This window comes from Kryptolebias marmoratus, linkage group LG10 (assembly GCF_001649575.2).
Source record: "Kryptolebias marmoratus isolate JLee-2015 linkage group LG10, ASM164957v2, whole genome shotgun sequence".
Lineage (NCBI taxonomy): Eukaryota > Metazoa > Chordata > Actinopteri > Cyprinodontiformes > Rivulidae > Kryptolebias > Kryptolebias marmoratus.
This window is the reverse complement of record NC_051439.1, coordinates 4,384,498-4,408,700: the sequence shown is the minus strand read 5'-3', so window position 1 is coordinate 4,408,700 and position 24,203 is coordinate 4,384,498. Positions and strand designations below refer to the sequence as shown.

At 37.6% G+C, this 24,203-nt stretch overlaps 1 protein-coding gene across 1 annotated transcript; it reads right to left on the bottom strand.

Moving 5' to 3' along the window:
* Nucleotides 1–15,142: 15,142 nt before the first annotated feature.
* nkx2.1 (NK2 homeobox 1) lies at nucleotides 15,143–17,640 on the bottom strand. The gene is made up of 2 exons (XM_017421505.3): nucleotides 17,048–17,640; nucleotides 15,143–16,513 (listed from the first exon to the last, which is right to left on the bottom strand). The coding sequence occupies exons 1-2, from the start codon at nucleotides 17,412–17,414 to the stop codon at nucleotides 15,828–15,830; spliced, it is 1,053 nt and encodes a 350-aa protein (XP_017276994.1). The 5' UTR covers nucleotides 17,415–17,640; the 3' UTR covers nucleotides 15,143–15,827.
* Nucleotides 17,641–24,203: the final 6,563 nt, after the last annotated feature.

Here is a 24,203-nt window from a genome sequence, read left to right as displayed (position 1 = left end):
GTTAAGAATAAAAAGTTTTAATAAAATAAAAACAATTACATTTGTTGTATTTTTTCAGCATGGCTGGGGGTGTTCTTTGCAACAATTTGCAGTAAATTGTTTAAGATTGCATTTGTTAAAATGCTAAATAGATTTTTAAAATAAGTACAAATGAATCAAATCATTTAACAATTATATTTATTTTATTTTCAGTTTATTTTCAGTTTATTTACAGGAACTGAACTCAGACAAACTCCCTCAAACAACAGCCGCACAATTATTTTTAAAGGACTTGCTCGTGACTTAAAAGCTTTTATTTACGTGTGTATGGCAATATGACAGGGGCAAAGCCAATTCAGAGTCATGAATAGCTCAAGTCAAGAGCTGAAAAATTATTTTCAATCTGCATTCAATTTGGCAAAGATGGGGCTCATAGAGTAAAGAGGCTGATTCAGAAACCCCCCACTTGTTCACTGCTAAACTTACAGCATTGTGAGCATGTGCTTTTTAGGGGCATTTTTAGGGGGGAACATGTTTAATTAATCAACAGATCAGCACTCTTCTCTTTTGCATTCCAGGACCCATATGTTTGCACTTCAGGCTGTAGGACAGGGAGGACGCTTCCAGCCGCCTACAGATTATGTCTGTTTCAAAATGTGATTGCATAACATCAATCATCAGCAGGTGGATAAGAGCTGCAATAACGGTAGGCCCTGTCGAATTGGCGAGATTTAAACCTCTGAAAGACCCAGACGCACGCACTGACTGTTTGAAAGCTTTGGGGGTCAAGTCACACAAAAAATGAAAATGTTTATGAGGTGTGATTCAGTAAAGTGGCTCTGTCCAGCTTTGGTCCAGCTCGTTTTTAGTATTTTCACTTGAAGATAATTTATTACAAGTGTGCAGAGCAGGTCTGTGTGGGGGCTGGGATCTGGCAGAATGGTGCTTGAAAATGCTATAGCAACCAACAAGAGGTTGTGGGTCTTTGGTAAAAGCAACTCGGGTTGTGTAAAAAAAGGGAGATAGGATAGCAAACTGAATGTGAGGGTGAAGCATGACATTTGATCAGCGCTCTGGTAAATGACATTTCACTCTTTTTTTTTCTTTTTTACAGCAAGCAGGCAGGCTAAGCTAAGCTAAAAAAAAAAGCAAACAGATAGCATTTTCTGCAAAAATGTAGTGTGAGAGCTCAATGGCATCGCTGAAATTTGGTGAGGAATGGATTGTTAAAGTTAAAATAACCAAAACAAAATCTAAAATTAGCAAAACAAAAGCTAAAAGCAAAAATTAGCAAAATCTAAAAGCTTAAATTAACAATACTAACAGTTGAAATTAGCAAAGCAAATGAAAAAAAAAACATTAGAAGTATAGTTAAAAGTTCAAATTAACCACTCTCAAATTTCTTACAGCAGTAATGCAGAAGTTTTATAGGCCTTTACTTTTCTGTTATTTTTGTGTTACAAGGTTATTTTAAGCATAAATCACCACGGCAGCTAGCTGTCGCACTTCTTGTGTAGCCTGGGATGCTTCCAAAAGCAATAACATGATATACGTATTAGATTTTTCTGCTGGAATAATTGTGTAATACAAGACTGATGGTGAAGTAAAGCTTTCCACAAAAAAAAAGTATTCACATGGACCAAGATTGTTTTAAGATAACAATAATCCACTTTGTGTGGAATCTACACCAGCACAAATCCACTTTGGTCTTGGCCCTGCTCGGACTAGCCATTAGAGCATGAATCTGATCTGAATTAAACTGTATTTCTCCAAATTCAAGTTGTTCTAAGAGCTATCTACAACATTAATTAAAACATTTCCACAAAACTTTGTTTCAAAAGATCTTATTTATTGCTTTAGGCTTGGTTTTTAAGCTGTTTGAGACAAAGTGGGCAAAGCACATGGAGATTTATGAACAGCATGGCTTTAGCTATGTAAAAAAAAGTCCAAGTTGAAGATTAAATTCTTAAAAGGGAGTTGGGCACCAGCCAGCATCTTGTCCATCAGTGATCAAATAAAGAACAACGAGGAGACGACTGTTGTTTCTGTGTAGCCTACACGAATTACTTTTAATGAACATGTAATTAATGTAAATAGACCGAACAGTTTCAAAGCAAACAACGATTCTAATTGATTTGCATTTTTCCTTTTTGGGGGGAAGCGCTTGGATTTTCTTTGTCAGGCGCCTCTATTGATTACTCTCTGTGTGTATCGCTCTGCATGTGTTTTCCTTCATTAAGAGATAACGGCTTCCTGATTACTCCCATCCCTGGGTTTAATGTTGCCTAATGCCTACTTTGTTCCCGTGTCATGGCGGAGGGCAGAGGGAATAATGTGAGGGTGGGTGGGCTGTGATTGGCCTGCAGTAAGGCAATAGTGTTTAGGAGGCTGGGCTGTGAGGGGATCAGTAGAGAGGTTAGAAAAGCAGGACCTTTTGGGGCTGGCTGAAGCTCAGCATGTGGGCCCCTGAGTCTGATTCATTCTCACTTACACTGCTGTTTTCTGTTAAACTGCCATTTTACTATCAACACCTGACACTCCTATACTGAGCTGCCTGTCAGCCCTGAGATTTCTGTTTAACATAAATGTGCCTCCATGCAGCTACACTTTGGGGATTAGAGTATAAGCCCCTATTCTGTAGATTTCCGTTCATTTAGCCAGTAAATTGACCAAGTAAGAAAAAGAAATCACATACTATATATCCTACTGAGCAATTCAGCCACCGGAATTACATACAGTGACGATTGGCCAAAAAAAAGGAGCCGAGTTAGGAGCAGAATTGCATGTTAGCTAATTGTTAATTTAAGCTGCGCGCAGTGGCTAATTATGTCAGCACAGCCAAGCCATTTGCATGATGGACCAGCCACCTGCCTGAAGGCGCTGCCAGGGCAAACTATATAATTACTGAACAGCAGTGGGGCAATTTTTGACTGTCGCCTCTTTTGTGTCACATGAATTCCTCGTAATGACATATTTCATTAGGGGGCAAATATCACCCCTCCTCCTGGTTCCCGGAACAAAACATGTAAGTCTCAACAGGTCCTGATATACAGGACCTATTTACATTCACCTCCACCCTGTGTTTTTATGAACCTGTAGTTATGTGCGCCTTTACTGTGAGTTAAATGGACGAGCTGTGCCTTTTCTCAGCTCGGCTCACACAGACCGAGCACTGGCTTTAAATGGACCAGGCCTTTTCTTAAAGTGATTGCAGCCTGAACTCATTAAGCTGTCAAATGTCTGGCTTTGGGATCTTGATTGCTTATTGTGTTGCAACATTCAAGGAATTCCCCCCTCCCCACCCCCACCCCATACCCCCCTCTGGAAAGAGACTTACCCAACCATTCATTCTCGGTGGAGAATGGTCTGACTGATGGACGATTGGATTTAGAACCTCAAGTTTCCCCATTTTAATGGCCAGATCTGTGAAGTTTCATTATCTACATCTACTTGAATATAAACAAATGTAACTTTTTACTAGATGACATCACTGGGAAAGGAAAGACTTAACTAATATGTTGTGCTCTAAATGTTAAAATTGATCAGATATATTTTGTGCAAAGTCTTCAAAACTTGCAAATAAATTAAAGGCCTAGCATTTTTTGAATTAATGTAAATCACCCACTACCTTTTATGTCAGAGTTTGAAACTAAGATCATCTTATGTTGAGAAATGATGGTCAAACCTTGAAAATAACCCAGTCTTATTTAAAATTGCTTCTAGACGTCACATTTAGAGTATGTGTTGTGAATGACTCTCAGCTACTATTGCATCACGTTTTAACTCAATATTTGAAAAGTTGTTGTCTTTTTGTTTTAGCTAAGGTTAATTATTTGTGACCATTTTGAGTTGGGCAGGCTCTAAAGGTATATCAGTTGTAGATGTGCATTCAATTATCATTTTCTAAAAGTTTTATTAAAATCTATCCTGTGAGCCATAAGATATTTTGCTAACAGACAAACAGGGTTGACTCCAACGGTTAATGGTAAAGTTTTGAGCAAGGATGTGGCACAAAAAATTGCACATGGAGTATGTGCTGTGAATGACTCTCAGCTACTATCACAGAACATTTTGGCACAATATCAGTAAAATTGACTGAACTACAACTGTTATGTTGTTTTCTAAAGTCAGTCATCTTGAATTGGGTTGGCTTCAAAAGTTAATCAGTTATAGAGGGACATCTAATATTTGTTTCCTGAAAGTTGAGTTAAAATCTGTGCAACAGTTCATGAGATAATTTGCTGACAGACAGACAAAGTTCACACCAAAGCTTTAAACAAAGATTTTACAAAATTTATTAGCACTCAAAATATGTGTTAGGTCTCAGCTACTACCATGTTATGCCATAATGTAGGTCGAGATCTGTAAAACCGACTTATTGCCTTTTTTTGGTTTTTAAAGCCAGTTGGCTGTGGCGGCCATCTTGCATCAAGTTGACTCTGAAAATTAATCAGGTGTACATTCAGTGCTTACTTTTTGCAAGTTTAATTAAGGTTTGTCCACTGCCTCTTGAAATATTTTGCTTACAGACAGGCACACAAACACATGCACAGCCATAAACATTAGCAAAATCATTATCATCTGCTTTGCCTTTTGGCAGCGACCAAAAATGGGTGAAAAACAGGAACAAGCCACTGCCTAAAGCTCAAAACCGTGCAATTAAAACTACTTGCACACATAACATACACTTATTTACATGCACAACTTCTCAGTACTTTTTATGCTAAACCTACTTTTTTCTAGTTAATTCTACTGAAGATTTATTTCATGAATCACGAGGACTCTCGGGGCATGCAAATCAATTTAAACTCACTTTAGGTCTGACCATTTGAAAGGGATAACCTTGGACCATTCAGACCTTCATTAAATGGAGAAGTTATTCCCGTAGGCCTATAGAGCGAGAGGTGGCCCCCAGGGTCTGTGTGGAGGGTCTGGTGTTAACGGGGTTAGTGATGGCTCGCTGCTCTCCAAAGGACTCCTGCTGGTACTGTACACAGACAGGACAACTCCGCTTCAGTCAGCTCTCATTTAATTGGCGTGTTTAACGGGAGCACACACAAAAAGAGACAAATGTGCACATTGCTGTGCACTTGTGCACAGGATGACAGCGCATCTTTACAGTTTTTTTTATTTGTTTAAATTAATGCAGTCAAAATACATCTGAAAAACTGTAAAGTTACCAGGTTTTAAAGTGGACAGTTTAAAAATAATTCTTTCCTTTTCAAAGAAACTACCCAACAAACTTCTAATTTTACATTTTGATGAACACAAAAACACAACAATCCTGACAGTTTGAAAAAACTTAACTTGTTTATTGAATTTATTGTATGTGAATGTATCACATTAAATTTGAATGAACTGACTGTAAATCAACATTCACGCTACTGTTTTCTTCTTTATTATTTTCCCATACTTTTTTTTGCAATCTAACTTCTTTACTGACTGAGTAGTTTTAGACATTCATATATGAAAACATTTAGCTCCTTCAGATACCATGACTTTTAATTTTTGTAAACTTTTATACTTTTTAAAATATTTAACTTTAGGTAAATATTTTCTGCATAGAAATAGATTGACATCTCCTCAATTCCTTCAAAAATATTGTTCTCTTTGAAATCTACTTCAGCATATTTGCTCTATTTTTGTTTTATTTTGCTAGTTTAAGATTTAAGCTACCATTCTGTTGCTTTCAGATGTTTTAGCCAGACGTTTGATACTTTTACTGTCACAAACCATTTGATAATTTTAGCTTTTAGCCATTTAAGCTTCTATCTTGCTTGTTTTAACTTTAACAGTTCAGGTTTAGCTTTAACAAATTTTCAGCAAAGTCATTCAACACTCAGCATACACAGTGCATTTTCAGAGAAAAGGCCATTTCTAATCTGGGTCCATTTTATATTGAATTTGATTTATGATTTTGTCTTATTTCTATATTTTGTATTGTGCCCTGGGATTGCTTTGAGTGTGAATTGGTTCAGCATAAGTAAAATGCATTTAGCTGAATTAAATTCAGTGAATTTACAGTGAAATTCAGTGAATTAAATTTAGTAAATAAAAAATAGCAAGTTTGCCTTCCATCTGGGACCTCTTTGTTAGAAGTTTGTTTCCTCCTGTAGCCCAAAAACATGCATGTTAAGTTTAATTAGTAACTCTTAATAGTCCCTAGATGTGAGTGAGAATGCCAATGATTATTTGTCTCTGTGTGGCCTCGAAATGGACTTGCAAATCGTGCAGGGGATCCCCGTCTCTCGCACAGTGATGCTCAAACAGTAAGCATCATGTGTTAACATAAAGGAACTGGACAATGAGTCAGTGTATGTTTTCTTTTGTGTCCATCATTGAACAGAATGATCGAGGTGAAATTACTCAGGAAAAAGGTGTCAGTGTACTTGTTTTATTTATCATTCTATCAAATATAATCTTAGCATTGATAAAAGTTATACATGCATCTATAGGCCCAATGATAAACTGATTTTCTTGACAATGTCCATGATCACACGAATGATGGACTGAGATGAAATGGAAAATTGTCCTGTCGTCTAACAAAAAAAGAGAGAAAATTATTCAAAATAAAGCTTGAATGCTGCATTCTTTGAGGTAAAGAGGAGAAGGACAGTTCAGCTTGTTATCAACTCACAGTTCAGACATTTGTAGGCTGCATCAGTGACATAGCAGGTCTAACTTCAGAAGTACAAAAACAAGTACATTTAACTAATCGCAATGGGTCTTAAAACAAATAAAATACACAAAATAAATTGAAATTCAGCAAAGCTTTTAGCTAGTGTTTTACTTTATGAGGTAGCATTTTGTTACTTTTAGCTTTTAGCTAGCAACTTCTTTATTTTAGCTTTTAAACTAGAATTCTGCTTTTTTTTAGTTTTTTTGATGTTGCAGCTTCAGCAGTTATTCAGCATTTAGCATTCATTCTAAATTTTCAGAAGAAAAGCACTTTCTTTAATTCTATTCATTTTTCTTGCACTCTTATAGTTTTATAATAAAACTGGTCAACTCTGCTTCAAAGGCAGCTGTGGCTCAGTGGTTAGAGCAGTTGTCCTCCAATGAGAGAGTTGGAAGTTCAATTCCACCAGTTTAATACCTCTGATGTGCCCCACTGATGTAAGGATGTGATCTAAAGCACTGATTTGCCTCTACAGAATGACTTATTCAGATTAGTTTTCTAGAGAATTAGTAGAGTTCTGTGTGGATGGATAAATGTGGGCACAAATTGTGTTGTAAAGCACTTTGAGTGGCCTAGTTGGCTAGAAAGGTGCTATATAAGTACAGTCCATTTACTGTTCAAAAACTAAACATCAAATTTTCTCTATGGCAACTACAAAGTTGCAGAAATTTGTAAATTGTCATTATGAGCATATATATATATATATCACGGTCTATCTGTGATATATATAGTCTATATATATATATTGCTATCAGTGTGATAGATCGGGAGACCTTGGGGGCCATTCAACTGGCCCACGATGAACAATCCACTTTCCAGGAAGTGGAAGTTGGAGAAGAGGGTTGCATTGACAATCCAACACAATGAGCAGCACTTTGAACACATTTTATAAGTGGTGAGAAACTTGTAAATAATTCATGAAAAAATAAAGTTACATTAAAACCAAGAACAACATTGTTTTTCTTGTGAAATTCCCAATAACTTTGATGTGTCACATGACCCTCTTCCCATTGAAAAAATAAAAGTTGGATCCAAAAAGGCTGACTTCAAAATGGCCGCCATGGTCACCACCCATTTTGAAAAGTTGTGTTTGTGGCACATATACTAATGGGCCACAAACAGGAAGTTAATATCACCAACCATTCCTATTTTATTACGGTGTATCCATATACATGGCCCACCCTGTATATACATATTCACTATATTGCCTGCCAAAAGTATTATTCCCTCACTTATCCAAATCATTGAATTCAGGTGTTCCAATCACTCTCATGGCCACAGGTGGATAAAATCAAGCATCTAGGCATGCAGACTGCTTCTTCAAACACTTGTGAAAGAATGGGTCGCTCTCAGGAGCTCAGTGAATTCCAGCATGGTATCATGATGGGATGCCACCTGTGCAATAAGTCCAGTCATGAAATTTCCTTGCTACTAAATATTCCACAGTCAGCTTCTAGTGGCTTCATAACAAAGTGGAAGCGATTTGGAACAACAGCAACTTGGCCACAAAGTGGTAGGCTGCGTACAATCACAGAGCGAGCTCAAGGAATGCTGATGTGCATAGTGCACAGAGGTCGCCAACGTTCTGCAGAGTCAGCTTTATGGAATGGGATCCGATGGCCAAGCAGCTGCATCACCAAGTGCAAAGCATCAGATGGAGTGATGTAAAGCATGCCGCCACTGGACTCTCGAGCAGTGGAGACGTGTCCTCGGGAGTGACGAATCACACTTCTTTCTGGCAATTAGGTGGACGAGTCTGGGTTTAGCAGTTGTCTGGAGAGCGATACTTGTCTGACTGCATTTTGCCAAGTGTAAAGTTTGGTGGAGGGAGGACCATGGTGGGGGGTTGTTTCTCGGGAGTTGGGCTCGGCTACATAGTTCCAGTGAAAGGAACTCTTAATGCTTCAACATACCAGGACATATTGGCCAATTTCATGTTCCCAGCTTTGTGGAACCAGTTAGGGGATGGTCCCTTCCTGCTCTAACATGACTGAGCACCAGGGCACAAAGCAAGGTCCATAAAGACATGGATGAGTGAGTTTGATATTGAAGCCAGGCCTTTGTCCAACATAAGTGTCTGACCTCACAGACAAGCTTCTGGATCAATGATCAGATATTCCCATAAACACTCCTAAACCTGTGGAAAGCCTTTGCAGAAGAGTTGAAGCTCTTAAAGCTGCAAAGGGTTGGTCAACATCATACTCAATGGATGGTACTTAAGGAGCAAATACCTTTGGCAATATTATATATATATATATATATATATATATATATATATATATATATATATATATATATATATATATAAATGTGTGTGTGTTTGTGTGTGTATAAGTGACATTAGGTCTAAATAGTAATCATGCTATTGTTAGTTCTTCGAGAGAAAGTTTTTAATAATGTTAAGATAGACTGGAATTAGGCTGTTCCAAATACATGTATCTTGTCTGAAGGCAAAAATATGTAAATATGCTGTGAAAACAATTTCTATTTATCTTTATGTGAACAAAGTTTTGCGTCAAAAAGATGTAAAAAAAAACAACAAAACAAAACAGAAGTGTCAGTCTGGAAAGAGCAGATCCATATTGTAAGAATTTCCAACCATGTAAACAGTTAATCATTTGTTCAGCATTTAATAAATCTCCCACAGATGTCAAAGTCCTTTAAGTATGAAGTTAAACTAAATTAATAAAAATAAAATTTGCTTTGTCTCTAAAGCAACATTTGTCTCTTTGTTTAAATCAAATTTGCTTTGAGGTTTTAAGGTCAATCCAAACTGTTCACAAGAATTTTGAAGGTTTGGTTTGACTTAAAATACATACCTGCAGTGAAGAACAAAACGCCTCCTAACAACCAATACATGTTTATATGTATAATATAAAAAAGATTGTGTGCAAGAGTTTTCTTGCACACTTCTCTGTTAGTTGCTTTGATGAACTTTATTGGCAATTTATAAATTTTTTGAACAGGTTTTCTATATCTGACATCTTTAATCCAGAAATATTCTGAAGCTCTGCTCAGCAATGTAAAAACAGTGACTGAAGTCACTTCTCCTTACATTTTCAAAGTTATTGCATTGTCAAAACTCTAATACTCCCAAGGGAAAAAAACTTTTTTAGTCTAAGAGATGAAATTTCCTTAATGTGGCAATTGGTTTCACTAAATTTGATTTTTTAAATGTACAACCACATTTCTATTTGGGACACTGTAAAATGTAAAAAAAAATAAGAAAAAATATGAATTTGATTGTTTACAAATTTCAAAAAACATTTTATTCACAATGGAACATTGTATGCATATCAAATGGTGAAACTACAAAATCATCTCATTAAAAAAAAACAAAATTAGGTATTGTTGAATTTGATGGCACTTGTCAAAAAAGTTGGGACAAGTCCATGTTTCCTCTGTGAAGCCTCTCCTCTTCTTTTACCATCAGTCTGTAACATCCAGGAACTGAGGAGAGCAGCTGCTGGAGGTTTTAGAGGGAATGTTGTCCCATTCTGCTCTGATGGAGGAATCTAGCTGCTGGATTTTTTACTGTATGGAAGCCTGTGTTGTTCTAAAACCTGCATTTACTTTTCTGCATTGATGGTGTCTTTCCAGATGTGTAAATTGCCCATGCCAGAAGCACTATGGCACCCCCAGAGAGAGGCCAATCAGAGAGGCAGGCTTTTAAATTGTGTGCCGATAACAAGCAGGGTGGCATTCGTGGTTCCAAGAAAAAGTTTATTTTTTTTATTTCTTCTGACCACAGATCAGTTCTCCTCTGTCCCTCAGTCCATCTTAAATGAGCTTTGGTCCAGAGAAGACAGCAGTGTTTCTGGATGGTGTTCACATCTGGCTTCTTCTTTGCCTGATAGAGCTTTAAGCAGCATTAGTGGATGGTACAGTGAACTGTGTTTACAGACAATGATCTGTGGAAGTGTTCCTGAGTCCATGCAGTGATGTCCAGAACAGAATCAGACCTGGTTTTAATGCAGTGGCCCCTGAGGGCCCCAAGATCACAGACATCCAATACTGACTTTCAGTCTTGTCCTCTGAGCTCAGAGATTGTTGACATTTTTTTTATTTTATGAACTGTTTGATGGAATATTTAAAATTGTCTAAATGAGGAACATTATTCTGAAATTGTTCCACTACTTTTAGACTCAGTTTTTCAGTCTGGTGAACCTCTGCCCATCTTTACTTCTGAGAGGTTCAGCCTCTCTAAAATGCTCTTTTTATACCCAGTCCTCTTACTGGCCTGTTGCCAAGTATTTTAATTAGCTACAAAATGCTCCTGCAACTGTTTCCTATTTGTACCACTTGCTTTTAAAGGTTTTTGTTGATCCTATTCCAACTTTTTTGTGATGTGTTTTTGCTATAAAATTCCAAACTACCTTATTTTTTTCCCAAAAGGTTGTCCAATTTCTTAGTTTCAAGACTGATATTTTTGCTGTGCTCATTATGAATAAAATATGGGTTTATGAGATTTTCAAGTCACTGGATTCTGTTTTTATACATTTTAAACAATGTCCGAATTTTTTTCCAGAAATGGGGCTGTAAATGTTAATCATTATTTGAAGCTTTGTCCTCACTAAATAGTTCATGGATGGCAATGCATTCAATGAACAGAGTCTCCCAAAACAGCAAGGAGCAAAATAGCTCAAAGTTTGTTTAAGAAATAAATAGCACAAGTGCAAGTAAGGAAAAAAACTTGGGACAGTTTTCTTTCATTAAAATGAACAGTATATTTTAATTAGTGATTAAATTTGATTTATTCAGCAAGATTTGGCTGCTTTAATATCTCATTATATTGCTTAAATACATAAAAATGTGTATTTTTACTGTTAAAATAAACGAAAACTTTATATTCAAGATCAAATAATTATATATTTCAAACAGAAACGAGTTTTTATTTCTTAGAGTGACTTTTGAACTTGTCTGGGTTTTGAAGCGAGCACATCTAACTTTTCTGGCTTTAGAGGCTGAACATGACGTCCATTAAGTGTTGGACTGAACAATCCGGTAATTTGTGCCGTTTCTCAGGCCGGGCAAAATGAAGTGAAATTGCAGCCAGTCCCAGAAGAAGAAAAAATCGTCAAAAGAAACAAAGCCAAACGAACACCGAAGATGTAAAAATGCGCTTTGTTCCGCAGGGGGAGGGAGAGAGAAAAGACCCACTCAGCGAGCCGTGAATGCAGCATTTCATGCCTGCAACAATTATGCTGAAAGGTCAAGTATTACAGCATCTTGTGCTCCGCTTTGCATGCAAAGTATTTCAGTTCACAAATGACCCTCGTTTGCGCTCTTTGCACAATGGCTTGAAGAAGCAGATAAACGCAGGACAATTAAAGATTTTTGCTGCTAGCTCACAATAACATTTACCAAAGGGGGTGATTGCAGTCGCGGTGTAATTGTCCTGTTTGAAATGCACATGAATGCACAGGCCTGCTGCAATGAAATGTTTAGGAACTTTAAAAGGAGATAGAGAGTGGCTCTGTTGTCAGACAAGAAGGTACATCATTTTTACAACGTAAAAACAAAGTTATTAGAAAGTGTATTTGTGAGAAAAAAAACACTTTTACACAAACATTTCAATAACTAAACGTGCATCTTTTGTCCTGATTTTCTGTTCGTTTCAGCACCGCGGACAGCTCCCAAGGCTTTCATTCCTGATTTAATCAGAACTTAAAAGTTAAAATTACACAAAAATATAAAAAGAATTTAAAAGTCACAACTTTTAGGTAAAATAAGAATTCACTCTAAAACTGACTGTCAATTTTTCGGTTAAAATGTATTTAACCCAAAAATTTGAGTTTAAAAGACACGTGTCTGTGCAGATTTGATCTCCTGAATATATTTACTTTTAGCTGTTTCAGATTTTTCATCAGAACAGGATGGCTTACTGCTAATTATAGAATTTATTATTAAATTAAGTCATTTATATAAACTATAGATGAGGCTTCTTGTTTTTTTTACCAACTAATTTATGATACAAATATTTTCAGTCACCATGTGCTGACTTAAACGACAATCTAAATTACCATGAGCCATCTTAGTTACAATTTTAAGTTTCATAAATGGGGTAAAAACATATATAGGAAAAACTACAGATTTTTTTGTTTTTACTTTTACGATTTGGTTTCAAAATGTGTGTCCTTGATTTTAAGACGAATTTAATTTCCGTTCAAAGTTCAGATTTAGTCTCATACCAGGTTTCCGGAGGAGTCCTGGTGCTAAAGAGGCGAATAAAATTCAGCAGCTAGTCACTAACTCAAATATGATTACCCTGAGATTAGACACTAATTGCTTGGGGTTCATGGAGACAACCCACCATAAAGCCACGAGGACTTGGGGAGCTGCACTGTGGTTTTCTACAAAGGAGAGCGATGAGAGCGCACGCGCTTCCAACAAGTCATTTTCAACAGCGACAAGCTGCACACAAAGACCACACACCGCGCCAAAGACATGTTAATGTAATCCCAAAGTTCTCACTTCTCTCCCGTACAAAACCTGCTCTGCAGAATACCGAAGAGAAGATAGTTTCTGGTGCTGCTGAAGATTCACTTAAAAGTCTCCAGAGAAGCTTTTGTACGGAGGCTGATGCGTCTTCAGCTCAGAGCAGTGGCCGAAGACTGGTTCTCTATACTATTAAAAAAAGTTCCTGTCATTGTAAAATAACATTTATAATAATACATACTGATATTAAAGTTGCAAACAGACATTTTTATAGTTGTAAGTACGAGAAATGAGTCGCAGTCCTCTTTTTGTTGTTGTTGTTGTTTCTCTGTTTGTTTTTGAAGAGGTGCGCAAAAGCGCTGGAGGTGGGTGTCATGTGGACGAAATAAATATATTTTTTCAGGAGTCGACATTTTTAAGGTTTTACTTAAGAAATTTTTCACAGTTCTGTTTATGCTGTTTTTAGTCTTTTGTTTTGTTAGTTTTTTTAATAAGACGTATGTAAAAAGATGGGGTGGAGCGGGAGAACATAGTCTAAATTGCAACAAAATAAAATACCTAATTAAATGATAACGATATTGTAAAAAATTTAAAAAGTCGACACATCTATAGTTTTACCACAAGAAATAAGTCACAGTCCTGTTTGTGTGTGTGTGTGTGTTTAATTTTTTAAAACGTGGAGGCATGCAGACTGTATAGTAAATAAGTAAGTAAATAAATGGCGGCTGATCCAGTTATTTCGCTCAGCATATAGCCTAATTTAAAAATTTGAACATAAATGCTCAATAAATAAAACAGCTCCAAATGTTACAGGATGATTATGATGATGATGATGATGATGAAGCTGTAAATGTCAGAGGAAACAGAGAAGATAACAAACATCCCACCATAACGAGTGAGAAAATGAGATCATGTCAGAGGAGCTCTGGATGGACGCGGCTGCTTGATAACTGGACTTATTTCTTTTATGGGATGGCTGCTTTAGAAAAGAAAAGGTGTTTCCCAACTTTATGTTTAAGAAAGCCAAACATTCATGTAAAATGTTTCCGTTTGTGGCGTTACTGAACCCAGAGTTGAAGTAAAAGGGGAAAAAGCTCTCAGACTTCGTTCAGGTGCAGATGGAGGTCGATACATAAAACATTTGGGGAACGTGATTAAGTTGTAAATTATATATTTTTATTTTCAGATGTGTGGAATTAAAACTGAGGGCATTTTTAAAACCGAGCGCTGAAGATTGAGACAGAGCGACTTGTTTCTGTTAAATGTTGTTTTATTTTCCAAGTCAGGCTCATTTCTCTTTAGATCGACACATTCACGACAACAGAATTGAAAACAGCTCATTTCACCCTTAAAAGAAAATCACCTGTCCGTACATCCGTTACTATAGCAACCCGGTTGTTTACTGTTTGAGACGAATATGGCTCCGCGGGGCGGCGGGAGAATAAGAGTTTGATGTTTATTGAAGGTTGTTTAACCTACAGAAGAAGAAATAACCGCTTCAGTTCTTTGTTCGATCAGTGGTCGATCAAAGGAAACATTTCCAAATAGACCGGACAGATCATGGCCTCCAATCCGCTAAAAACAATTAGAGGTTTCCTAATGATGCCTGACACTGTCCGATTCTTTTCAATACCCCTGATCGATTATTGATGAGGCAGCTGATGGCCGCGCGCAGAGTTCTTGTTTAATCAGGGATTTCGTGATAAGCCGCGCGCGCTTTGAGCCGAGTTCGTGTTTGATGTTAAAGCGCCGAGAGAAAGAAACCTCACCTTACACACACACACATGTAAAAGGAGAAAACAAAACGCGCATAAAGGCCGAGTTTACTCTGCTGGGCTGAAAGACGACAAGCCTGAGCGGGTGATTTATCAACGTTAAAAAAAAGTTAAATAAATCACAGTATTTATTCTTAGCTAATGTTAGCGTTTGTCACGGTGTTTGAAAATATTTGTTTTGTAAATTTAGAAAAAAGATAAATAAACTTGCCAACATCAGTTGAAAAGTGAAATTAAAAGTTGAAGGAAACTAAATGTTTAAAACGGTCAACATGTTTTCAAATAATAATAATAATAATAATAATAATAATAATAATAATAATAATAATATCTCCCTCATAGGTGTTCAGTCTGCTTCTCATGAAAGCGCGTATGTATATATAGACATGTTTCACAGAAAGTTTAACTTTTTCTTGTTTCCATAATTTATTAATAGGACCGTTTTGTAGTAAGTCAAATATCTATATAAGTTACAAAGAAATGAAACGTACAAATACCAAGAAAACGACAACAAACCGGCAAAAAGCTTTTGTACAACAAAGAGCTAAAGTTCCAACCTTTTACAGAATTGTACAAGCTAAACCTACGGCTCACATTAAAGTCTATTAGAAACCAGAGTCAGGGGGGTTGTTTGGGGGGGTTCGGTAAGCAGCACCCGTTATATGTCCGGTCCAGTTCGGGTTCGGCTCCCAACTATTTCCCAACTATTTGACTACTGAATCTTCTTTTAGTCTCGATATAATTTACATAAATAAATCCCAGGCATCCGCAGTTTGTGGGAGAGTTTTTTTTCCACGTGAGTCGGCTTCTTGAACCGATTTCATTCTGGTTTTTGTTCACACGCGCGCGTTTACAATAAAACCTGGCGAGTCTTGACAGAGAATTGTGGGGGGTTTTTTCTTCTTCTTCTGCTTCTTTAAATAGAATATGTTTTAAATGATAAGGGGCTCCTCTTGTCACCACGTCCTGCCGTACAACAGGGCCGAACACTGCAGGGCCGAGCCGTACTCCGCGCCGGGGGAGTTGAGGTGGGAGAGGCCGGCCACCTGGCTCTGCAGGGACGGCGGACTGGAGGAGTGCTGCGCCAAGTCCGGGGAATGACCCCCCACCTGCTGGCCCTGGTGCTGCGCGAGGCCGGACGTGTTGTTGGACATGATCATGACGTTGCCGCCTTGCTGGTGGTGTGTTTGCGCGGTGGAGGTGGGCGTGTGGCCGCTGCCTTGACACGGCTTGCCGTCCTTCACCAGCACCGGCACGGCCACCCTCCGCGGGGACTGTTGCTGCTGCTGCTGCTGCTGCTGCTGCTGGCACGAGCTGCTGTCCTGCTGCATCTGCTGCTGGGACACTTTGTCCTTGGCCTGCCTCTTCATCTTGTAGCGGTGGTTCTGGAACCAGATCTTCACCTGGGTCGGGGTGAGGTGGATCATGCTCGCCAGGTGCTCCCTCTCCGGCGCCGACAGGTACTTCTGCTGCTTGAAGCGCCGCTCCAGCTCGTAGACCTGCGCCTGGGAGAAGAGCACGCGCCGTTTCCTCCTCGGGGTGCTGGACAGGGAGCCCATGCCTTTTCCGACATCTGCCAAGGAGCTAAGGCTGCCCATGCTTCCCATGTTCATGCCCGACGAGGAGCCCATGAAGCGAGAAACTGAGGGACAGAAAAGATTTAATTAATCAATCTGCAGCAAAATGAATCAAGTATCTCGTTCTGATAAAGTTGAGCAAATTAACCTTGTTACATATAATTACTTTTGATTATTTATGCGACAGTCAAAAAATAAAAAATAAAATAGCGCATCTTTTTTTTCGTTTTCGTTTTGGCTCAACATAATTCAACAAAATCCGTTCATATTCAGAAAACCGTCAAGCAGCATCGAACAATTTTGGTTTCACATCTTCATAACTAAAAATATATGAAAGAATAAATGTAAGCACAGAAAAAGTTACAATGGTTCATTTTAGGTATTTAAAATTGATGCTCGGGCTAAAATCTGTTCCTGCGTCCTTATAGGGAATTACAATTTCCAAATGTTGTTAGAAAATAGTTAATATATTAGTATATTTTCATTTGAGAGATATAAAAATCTAAACATAGAATATGAACACATAAAAAAGAAAAATATGGTGCATAAAATGAATCCATTTTACGCACAACGTAAAGCTGGATGCTGGGTTTACTCACTGGTGGAGAAACGTGGGTCTGGGTTGGCTCCGTACCAGCCGGTGGCCGTGGCGCTGCCCCGCATGCCGTCCTGGTACGACGGCAGGTCGCCCATGTTGCCCAGGTTGCCGTTGCAGTAGCCCCCCATGGCAGAGTGTGAGAGCTGAGAAACACCTGCCGCCGTCATGTGGTACGCCGCAGACACGGTCCCGTTGTGACCCATGTGGTGCTGCTGCATCGCCGCCTGAGAGACCTGCGGCTGCCGGTAAGAAGTGAGAGGTGCCCCCAAGTTGTTATTCTCCATACTTACTTTCTTATAGCTCTCCTCAAGGGGACTCAAGATATCGGAAACAGAAAAAGGAGTCGTATGCTTAGGGCTCATCGACATTGTTCTGTGGCTGGAGAGGGAGAAATTAGAAGGCAAGGCAATCTCTCCTTCTCTCTCCCTTTTTTTTTTTTTTTTTTTTTTTTTTTTGGCCAAAGCCCCTCTGGTTCCTGTTGTCTCAACGTCGATCCTGGTAGATGAAGACGTAGGAGAGCGCCTCAAGTCCGCCTTAATTGGATTGAGTGGGAGCTCGGTGCTGGCTTTGGTTTGTTTTAGCCGGGTGCCAGGTTTAAGGCTACCATCAGAGGCGGGGCATCGGCAACAATACAAAACAGCTCTAGTCTCCTCTTTTTCCCCCTGAGCGTAATTTCACTTAGAAGACATGTGCTCCCCTCCCACTAACAATAACATGATCAGAAATGCTCATCCCGACTGCTGCAGGCGCGCTGTCCGGGCGCGCGACAGCTTCCTACATGCGGACTTTGGAGACTTGTTGCTGTTTGCTGCACCTCGGGACTGCAGTGACCACAATACACTTTATTAACTGTAGTGATGTTTACGAGGGCCCTCTTGAAGAAAAGGGGGCCTATATGGACTCGAGAGTTGGAGAACCACTCCTCGGCTGAACTACTGACTTTTAATGGCCACGAGAGGCCTCCAGTGATTGCAGGATTGTTTGTGTTATGCCTTATCGTACTCAGACATGCAAAAGTGCACTTGCAGGGGAGGGAAAATGACTGATACTGATAAGTAAATAAATACACATCCGCGTGTTAAGTGGCTGCGTAAATGATTAACCCCCTAGATTTATTTATTTTTCCTCACATTTCCTTTTGATATCATTGGACGCGTAAATTCAGATGCACACACTCGTAGAAGGGGAAAAAGGAGGGGAAAAAGATGGAGGAGAGGCTCTCATGTGAAGTTAACGGTGTTCAAGGGGCTCCTCTCCTGCAGCACGAGGCCAGGTAGCCCCCCCAGCAGCATCTCGCCTTAATGCTCAAGAAGCAGTTTAAACCAATCATGTGTCAAAATTGACGCAGAAGCAAGAAATCTGGCTTTTTTCCAAGCAGCTTTGAAGTCAAGGAGTCTGAGGGTTTCCATATAAGCTGCGACACAAAAATGTATTATTATTATAGTTTTTGCAGGTGTTTTATTTATTTATAGGTGATGTTAGTAGTCCCATGTTTTTAAATTTATATTCGTCAGTATTTTAGTTGTTGGTCCGGAATTATTTTACGCAACAAAATAGAACATTACAAGAAAAAGAAGAGATATTGAAACAGTTTGGCGCAAATACAATTTGTCAGGACTAAAATAGGAAAATAGAAACTGTTGATATTTGTGTTTTGAAAATGTTTTATCTAGTGGTCAGGCACCGATGGCTGCAGGTTGAACCCCACAGCGTCTTCTGGTGGCAGCAGGAACACAGATCTGTTTCACTCCAGCGGAATTCCAAACCTTCATTTATTTTATTTTATTTTATTTTTAGATTCAGCTTATTGTTCCTATTTTATATATTTATAACAGAAAGGTGCGCACAAAGCATCAATCCCCGAAACTGGACTCGTATCGAGTGTGTTGCCTTCACTGACAGTTTGTCACGGGGATCACCAGCCACACTTGTACTCATTTCAAGCCACCTGCGTGTTTTTATTGCATCAGTCCAATTTAAAGACCCTATCATTAAAATAAAAAATAATCCCATCCTCTTGTTGCAGCAGTTGATGAAACAATATCATCACAAAATAAATTGTTTGTATTAAACCAAAGTCCCCGCGCGTAACAATAGACGGCAAATGAAATTAAAACATCTTTCTGCATCCGAGCTAAATCTTCCATATGCATTCCTTAATTAGAGAATTTCACAAGACATTCCTAATCATCTAAATCAGTACCTTTCCCCCGCTCTGCCACGCGCCTATTACCACCAATTAGAGGCAATTAGTCCAAATGTTCCGCTAATTCCTCCGAATAATGAGAACACTAAGAAAGTGGCTGCAGAGCCTTTGTTGTCGAGGTCCCGCGTTGTTGTTCGGGAGCTGATTGGTGCGTGATATAATCCATCGGGGGAAGTTGGTTTCTTTTTACACAGAAAACTATAAATATTTTTCAGGTTTTTATATAAAAAACCTGTTTCAAAAAATTTAAAACAAAAATTTAGGTTGGAAATATATTCAAGGTTTATGTTAAAAACAAGCGTTTAATGTTGTTCTGCTAATCCTGGGGCCGTTTATTTATATTCAGTGCTTATACAAAGTATTGAAGAATATTTCAAAAGCAGGGGCGGTTCTAGGGGGTAGCACGGAGGGACAGCTGCCACTGGAAAAAAAATATCTTGCCACCCCAGTTGCCATCCGAAATGAAAGCTATTTAATATAATTATGTACATTTTGTACAATGCTAAAAGTCAATTATCAATCAGTCAGACATTATTTATAAAGTAGCTTTCATGCACAAAGTGTAATGCAAAGTGCTTTGGAGCAAATAAAAAAACAAAATGTAAAGGAAAGCAACAAACAAGCAGACAAAAACAAAGAAATCACATACAGGATCGTTTAAAATAGCAACAACATCTCCACAGAACTACAATCTCTATCCAAACTCACACACTAGTGATGCTTTTCTATCAAGAAGCACAACATTAGTCCGTCCAAAAAGTATTCAGGAAAACTGACAAATCTGAAAACCTGGAAAAAAAGAAAAAAAAAATCTGAAAAACACGTTAAATTTATTTATTCCTTTTTTCCAAAAATATTAACCGGAGGTTGGCTCTCAATTCAACAATTTAATTTTTTTTTAAATTATGTTAAAAATGAAATTTTGTATATGGCGTTTGTGCCTGTGTGTGATTACACATATTTGAGGGAAGACAGGTGACTGTGAGTACCTATTGAATCTGGGAAATAATGAAGCACTTGTGTTGTTTTATGCAGTTTGTGTAAATTTTGGACATAAAGACAATCTAAATGCATAAAGTTATATCTAAAAGGAAACTTTTCCTGCAACAATGAACTCTGCTCTGCCCCACCTGCTGGAACCTTGTACCCCACCTTTGCCACCCCAAGGAAAAAAAGTCTTTAGATCCGCTACTGAGATTTGATCTAATTATATTAAATGTTAGCAGCAGTTCGAAGCCTGTGTGGGGTAAATTAAGCTCATTTTAGAGTCGTGGTTCTTTTCTGACTGGACTCACTTCTGGTGCTAATTTTGACTTTTTTTCTGAGCCTTTTATTCTTTTTGTTCTGTGGAAATAAGCTGGAAGAAAAAGTGACAAAAGAGATATTTTCTCTTTTTCGGGTTTTTCAGTGCACCCAGGTTACCAAGATTAGACTCCTTTTTCCTTCCGTCAGCCTGCATTAATATCAAGGATGAATTTGCCTGTAAAAGTTTTCAACGTCCTATAAACTGTGAGGCGTAAGAAACAAAGCGTCGACCTGCCTCTCTCTTAGCAGAGCCTCGAGCATGACGTCACATCCCGCAGTCCTGATTACGTCACCGCAGTGAGTAGGAGCTCTTCAGCCAGCAGTGGGTTTTTTCCTCCAGTGGAGCACGGCCCCTTGTGGATCCGCGGCTCCCTCCACCCGAAGACTGAACACTTTTCCGTGGGGCTTTAAATGTTGATACAGTGTGTTATTGTGCCATCTAGTGGAGAGAGGGCCCACCTGGAAGCAGATAATGAACCTTTTCACATTAAATGGATATTGTCGCCCGCAGAAGGCGAAGAGAGACTGTTTTTGTCCTTGTGTCTCTGTGTTTGTTTGTCTGTCTGTTAGAGATATATCTCATGACCCACAGCGCAGATTTCAAAGAAACTCTCAGAAAGTAGTCATTGGATCCACATCTACAACTTTTAGACTTAACCCCATTCAAGATGGCCACTCCAGCAAAGCAACTTTAGGAAACACAAAAGAGGCTATGACCCGGTAAATTCTGACAGAGATTGAACTAAAATTTGGTAGCTGAGAGTCATCCTCGACACATTTTCTGAGTTCTAACAGATCTCGCAATTTCACTCAAGATCACATAAAGTCATCTGCAAAGTTTGACCAGAACGAGTCCAACATTTCTTCAAGATCCTTCTGAGGTACCTACTGTACCCTAGCTCAGTATTTTTCTGCAACCTGAAGCAGCTTTTTCTTTGAAAGATTTATTTAGAAGTTTTTGGTTCAAATTATTGTTGTACAAAATGGAAGTTATTAAAAAAGATTATTTATATATTTTTCATCAATATGAAACCCGTTTTTAATACAGAAAATAAATCTGTAGGTTTATCTTCCTTGGTTTACCTTTTGAGATTGGAAGTATTTTTGCAGAGTTGCTTCTTTTACCAACATGAGGCAAAATATATTTTTATACAGGCATAAATATCATTTCCCTTGAGGTAAATGATATTCACCTTCTAAGTGTTTCTCCCATTCAGTCTTATCAAATACTGTAAATGAATCCAACATATTGATTTACTAAGTTCTGAATAAAGTTGTTTTATCTGTTTCTTTATTTTATTATTATTGTTTTTATTAGATTTTGAAGCTTATTTTGTTGAGTTTCCACTTATAATCTGTTGTAGAAACCAACTGGTCAAATTTACTTTTCTATTCTATTTTAAGTTGTAAAAATTGGGTAGTTTAGGTTTTTTTTCCTCCTCTAACATCATCTTCCCCATTAGAGGACAAACATTTTACAGCTGTAGTTGGTTACTTTGAAAATTAAAAATCTCCAGTGGGTGAAAAAAACATAAACTAATATTGAGTGAAATGACCTGTTTTATCTATCCAACAGTGCATGATGACTTATTGATTGATCAAATTGTAAATTATTAATAACTAAACAGTGGTGAAAATTGTCAGCACATCATCTGTAATGAAAATGTATAACAGTTATACATGGATGGAAAATAATTCATAATATGATCTAATTTAGTCAATACATGAATGTTTTCAGTAATAAGATGATATAATTTAGTTTGATGCCTCAGCTGAAAGAATTACATTGCATTTGCTTTTATAAAAGTGATATTATAAATGCAAAACTTTACTCATCTGAGTTCTCTTACAGTGTGATACATATGGTCAAAGTAAAAAATGTAAAATCTTTGGTGCAATAGTGGCCAGGCTAACATGACTCTTTTTATCTCATAACATGAGCGTGACTAATGTTTACAATTTTAGATTATTTCTAAAGTGTGTGAGGCAACATAAGAGCTGCATCTAATAATCTGTTTATTACTCTGAATGTTAAAGCCTGAAATGTAAAAGTGCTAAACAACCTCATTGTCATTGTTAATTAAAATATTTACTGCTTCTTCTTTTTTTTTAACAATAAGCACAATTGTGAAAACATTTCACAAAATTTGTGCAACAACACAACCAATTAGCTAAAAAGCTCAGATCACTTGCAAAACGAAACACTTTATATGCTAATTTGTTTGTTAAAAATGTATTCTGTGGTCAGACACAAATTTTTCAAATAATCTGATGATTATTATTATTCACCATTTACACAGTGATGGGCTAAACGTCAGGCACTTTTACTTTCTTTATGAAAATGTTAATTGAAGCCTGCAGAAAAGAGCAAAATAAATTCACCATTCAGCACAACACAAGAACAACTCTGCAGACTGATTAAAGATTTTATTACCAAAATCTAATTGATCATTATGGAGGTCACAACTAAATATACTGTAGTTTTCTTACTGATGAGCAAACATTTATGTAAACAATAACTGTTTAAATAAAAATAAAAAAACAACATATAGTCCTACACCTGGGAGACTGAGGCGAAGTGAAGGTTTAACACAATCTGCTGACTTCCTTAGATACATAACTTTTACTATTTGGCTTTTTATAATGTATGGGACTTGTTGTGACTTGGCACGATATAAAAAAAATGAATTTAATTGAACTGAATTTATTTGGCCAAGATTTTATCAACATCACAGGATATATCTGCATTTGCAAGGCATTGTGGGAAGAACCTTTATGTCATAATGTTCATAGCTGTGGTTATTTGAAAGTTGGTGCTTTAAAATGACAGGAAGTGACATCATGATGTGCTGGTGTAGATTTTTAGTCATCTGGACAGGTGTTATTCAAAAAAGGTTAAAAAACAAAAACAACTGGACTTTCATTCTGTAGGTGAAGACGTTTCACTTCTCATCAGTCAAAAAAATAAAATAAATATTAATAATTTTAAATTCTTAAAGTTCCTCTGATAACAAGCAAAACATGTTCAGCTGCAGTTGTTTTTAATTTTTAACATTTTTTGGACATCATGATGTATTTCTGTGTCTAAAGTAGATAAACATGTTATTGTTTTTGTGCTTATAGTTGTGCAAATCTTGGCTGGTGATCTGCTACTTATACTGTAAAGGTTTTCTAACTGTGAAAAAGAATATATTTTAGCAAATAACAGTAAAACAATGTGAATGATTGTAGCTTATATTTATAAATCCAGCTAGGGTTTCACATGCTTGTTCTTTACTCAGCTACTGCAGCAATTTAAAATATCTTGATTTTAAAAAAACTGTTTATTCCTTAATTAACAGCTTGTTGATGTTATTATTCTTTCTTCTTGGTGCACCATATTCATGAAGTTCCAGGATATATAAAGAGCACCAAAGATTTGTTTTCTAAAGGACCTTTTCTCTTGTTTTTCTACACAACACAAAAGTCTTATCTGTGACTTCTAAATGGACCCAGTTTAGTAGATGAACTAAAATTAAGAGAGATAGAGAAAATAGATATCTTGGTCAATGTTGTTCTTATTCTTTCTTATTTGGATTTCTTATTATTTACTTATCTTTGACATGTTGTTTCTATGGAACTATTTCTTTACAGATCTACTGTAACA